At 30.7% G+C, this 2,537-nt stretch overlaps 1 protein-coding gene across 1 annotated transcript in view; it reads left to right on the top strand.

The window, feature by feature from the left end:
• Window positions 1–2,537, top strand: part of FCHO2 (FCH and mu domain containing endocytic adaptor 2) — a 107,990-nt gene that overhangs the window by 9,373 nt on the left and 96,080 nt on the right. The window contains exons 3-4 of the mRNA XM_045285227.1: window positions 1,430–1,571; window positions 1,663–1,815. Coding sequence (XP_045141162.1) covers window positions 1,430–1,571; window positions 1,663–1,815 — 295 coding nt within the window. The remainder of the gene's footprint in view (window positions 1–1,429; window positions 1,572–1,662; window positions 1,816–2,537) is intronic.

The following is a 2,537-nucleotide window of genomic DNA, read 5'->3' as shown; positions in this document are numbered from 1 at the left end:
TTTTCAGGTATCTTTTACTCTTGAAATTTTCCATCCAAATACTTGACAGATTTAAAACTGATGAGACTTCTAAAGACTGAGATGAGATCTAATCAGAACAGTCCTATTCTAAGAGTTTTAATGATCCACTTAGAACTTTTCTGTTATTGCATAAAATGATTATTGCCATTCATTTTTCCTCCTGGGTAGGAAATGTACTAATTGGCAGCAAGTATATATTAGAATAAGTAATTATTTCCTCTGTCCTCTTGCCATTGCTGCAATATGTTTTGTATTAGGGATTTTATTGTAGAGACCACTTCAAGTAGTGATGGAAATATCAGTGGATATGCTGGAATGAAGCATGGGAAAAATTATTCTGAGATAATTCTTTGCTGAGTGAATTAGTTCAGTGTAACTGTTGGGATCCTGGGTACTATCAAGGAGCTGATAATGTAGTGATCCTTAGATATATTTGAGTCTGTGGAAAATTGGTAGTTTTCAATGTTGAGAAAAGGATGTGGGATAGTAAGTATGTCATGTATCTTGTACTCTTTAGTAGTAAGAAGGAAAGTAAATCTATTAATACGAAGAAGCTTCATAAAGTTTGAGAAAAATATTCAATATTTTTGAATTCAACTTTTTGAAGCCCTCTCAAATATCATCAAGGAACACAGATAGATATAGGTAAAGTTAGGGTGTCCAAACAAAAGTTTCAGATAACTGTCTTAAAATACTTCTTAGACAAATATTAATGATGAAGACATTGAAAAAATCACAAATAAATTTGAGTTTTGTATGTTTAAATTCAGAGAAACTTAATTTTTTTATAGTTTTATTGACATACAATTCACTTATCATAATTTGATAGTTCACTCATTAAAAAATTGATAAACAGTTTTTAAATGGAATGCTGTCTCACATTGAAATTTGATGATAATCTATAGTAGCAGAAAAGCTTCTGATGTAAATCTAAATAACAAAATGAACTAAAGAAATAATAAGATTTATTAATTAATTAATAAATTTGTCAACTAATTAATTTGTTGCTTAATAAAATAATAATTTGTTAATTAAATAACAAAGAACTATAGCCACACATACAATAAGCAGTGAACTCATTTCTATGTACCTAGCTCCAAAAATATTTTAACTATCATATATACTCGAGTATAAGCTGAGTTTTTCAGTACTTTTTTATTGTTGCAGTTTTTGTAGTAAAATTAGGTTCCTCGGCTGATAGTCACGTAGGCTTATATTTGCGTATATGCGGTACATGGATCGAGAAGTCAAGTTCCGTCTATATTAAACCATTCATATAATTTATGATTTTAATTTCATTTTTTGCCTGTTTAAAATTTCTGAATATAATAGTATTGCTTCCATTGGCTCCATCTGGAGGCTCAAACTTACTGTAATGGAATATTCACATATATATTTTTTCCTTTAGAACTTTTGCACCAATGTGGGATGTGTTTAAAACATCTACAGAAAAATTAGCAAATTGTCACCTGGATCTTGTTAGGAAATTGCAAGAATTAATAAAAGAAGTTCAGAAGTATGGAGAAGAACAAGTAAAATCTCATAAAAAGGTAATTGTTTTTTTCTTGCTAGAGTATTGATTGGTGACACACGAGTGCTTTAGAGTACAGTCATTTTGATGAATCATTTTAAACTAAACAGACAAAAGAAGAAGTTGCTGGAACGTTGGAAGCTGTCCAAGCTATTCAGAACATAACTCAGGCCCTCCAGAAATCCAAGGAAATTTACAATGCCAAGTGTGTAGAACAGGAGCGTTTGAAAAAGGAAGGAGCCACGCAAAGAGAAATCGAAAAGGTAATAGTAATAAAAAAAACTACATCTGTGGTCTTTTTCAGAGCACTTATAGATACAGGATTGAATTTAAACTCTTTTTAAAGCAGACATTGTCCCTTAAAATATTAGTGACTTACAGAGTAGCTCTGTAAAATGTTGTGTATAATAAATAGATTAACAGACACCTTTAGGAGAGTGATTTCTCTATGTTCATGGTCTGTGTGCAGGCCATTTTTATAGTAAGATAATTATTGAGATGCTGCTTGTTATAAGATTTAACAGTGATGTAAACATTTCTTTTTGTTGTTGTTTTGGTAAACATTTCTATTAAGCAAGACTAGTGTGTTTGGAAAGATAAGCTGTAAAAGTTTTTTGTAGGAATACTTATATAGTGTTGTGGTTGCCTTTTCATTGTGCGTTTCCCCGTTCAAATTCTTTAATCCGGCCACTCACTTGTTTGAAATGGTATATTTCATTTAGGAATGTGAGTCATAGAGAAGGATAATTTTGAAAATTTGTAAAGCATTTGAGACACTTAAAACAACAACTGTGAAAAATTCCACAGTAATTGAACTTCTGTCACCAGAACAATATTTTCCAAGCACTGTTCTTCCTCTTTGTTTCTAACTTTTGAATTTCAATCACCAATAATTACCAAAGCATCTTTTTATTTTTTTAAAATAAATTTTTGGGGGGCTCTTACAGCTCTTATTAAAATCTATACATCCATCCATTGTGTCAAG

This window comes from Echinops telfairi, unplaced genomic scaffold (assembly GCF_000313985.2).
Source record: "Echinops telfairi isolate 266 unplaced genomic scaffold, ASM31398v2 ScPeMD7_7469;HRSCAF=8507_1, whole genome shotgun sequence".
In the NCBI taxonomy this organism is placed as follows: Eukaryota; Metazoa; Chordata; class Mammalia; order Afrosoricida; family Tenrecidae; genus Echinops; species Echinops telfairi.
The sequence above is the reverse complement of the archived record's forward strand: the minus strand, read 5'-3'. Positions and strand labels throughout refer to the sequence as shown.